This window comes from Condylura cristata, unplaced genomic scaffold (genome assembly GCF_000260355.1).
Source record: "Condylura cristata isolate star-nosed mole 26May11 unplaced genomic scaffold, ConCri1.0 scaffold00060, whole genome shotgun sequence".
In the NCBI taxonomy this organism is placed as follows: domain Eukaryota; kingdom Metazoa; phylum Chordata; class Mammalia; order Eulipotyphla; family Talpidae; genus Condylura; species Condylura cristata.
This window is the reverse complement of record NW_004567161.1, coordinates 450221-450966: the sequence shown is the minus strand read 5'-3', so window position 1 is coordinate 450966 and position 746 is coordinate 450221. Positions and strand designations below refer to the sequence as shown.

The window sequence follows — 746 nt, the reverse complement described above, 5'->3', positions numbered from 1 at the left end:
GGGCCCACGCGCTGCCGCCGGGGCCACGAGACCCTCACGCCGCCGGTCCCCGCCGCAGGGCCTGAAGACCGGCTCCTTCTTCTTCCCCGGCGGGAACGTCACCTACGGGGGCGTGAGGGTGACGCAGAGCCGGAGGGAGGGCGCCCTGCACAACTACAAGAACGAGACGGAGTGGCGGGCCAACATCGACACGGTCATGCGCTGGTTCACGGAGGACGACCTGGACCTGGTCACGCTGTACTTCGGGGAGCCCGACTCCACCGGCCACAAGTTCGGCCCCGAGTCCCAGGAGAGGAAGACCATGGTGGCGCAGGTGGACCGCACGGTGGGCTACCTGCGGGACCGCATCCGGGAGAGCGGCCTGGAGGGCCGCCTCAACCTGATCGTCACGTCCGACCACGGCATGACCACGGTCAACAAGACCGGCCGCCTGGTGGAGTTCCACAAGTTCCCCAACTTCACCTTCCGGGACATCGACTTCGAGATCCTGGACTACGGGCCCAACGGGCTGCTGGTCCCCAAGGCGGGGAAGCTGGACGAGGTGTACAACAAGCTCAAGGACGCCCACCCGCACCTGCACGTCTTCAAGAAGGAGTCGTTCCCCCCGGAGCTCCGCTACGCCGGCCACCCCAGGATCACGCCGCTGGTCCTGTACAGCGACAACGGCTACGTCATCCACGGGGTGAGCGCGCCAACGGCTCCCGGCGCCTTCTCGGGACAGTGCCCGCCGGGCCCCGCCCCGGGCC

General features: G+C 68.8%; 1 protein-coding gene across 1 annotated transcript in view; it reads left to right on the top strand.

Annotated features, from left to right (window-relative positions):
• Positions 1-746, top strand: part of ENPP7 (ectonucleotide pyrophosphatase/phosphodiesterase 7) — a 4002-nt gene that overhangs the window by 1748 nt on the left and 1508 nt on the right. Inside the window, exon 3 of the mRNA XM_012734572.1 lies at positions 59-682. Within this exon, the coding sequence (XP_012590026.1) occupies positions 59-682 (624 nt within the window). The remainder of the gene's footprint in view (positions 1-58; positions 683-746) is intronic.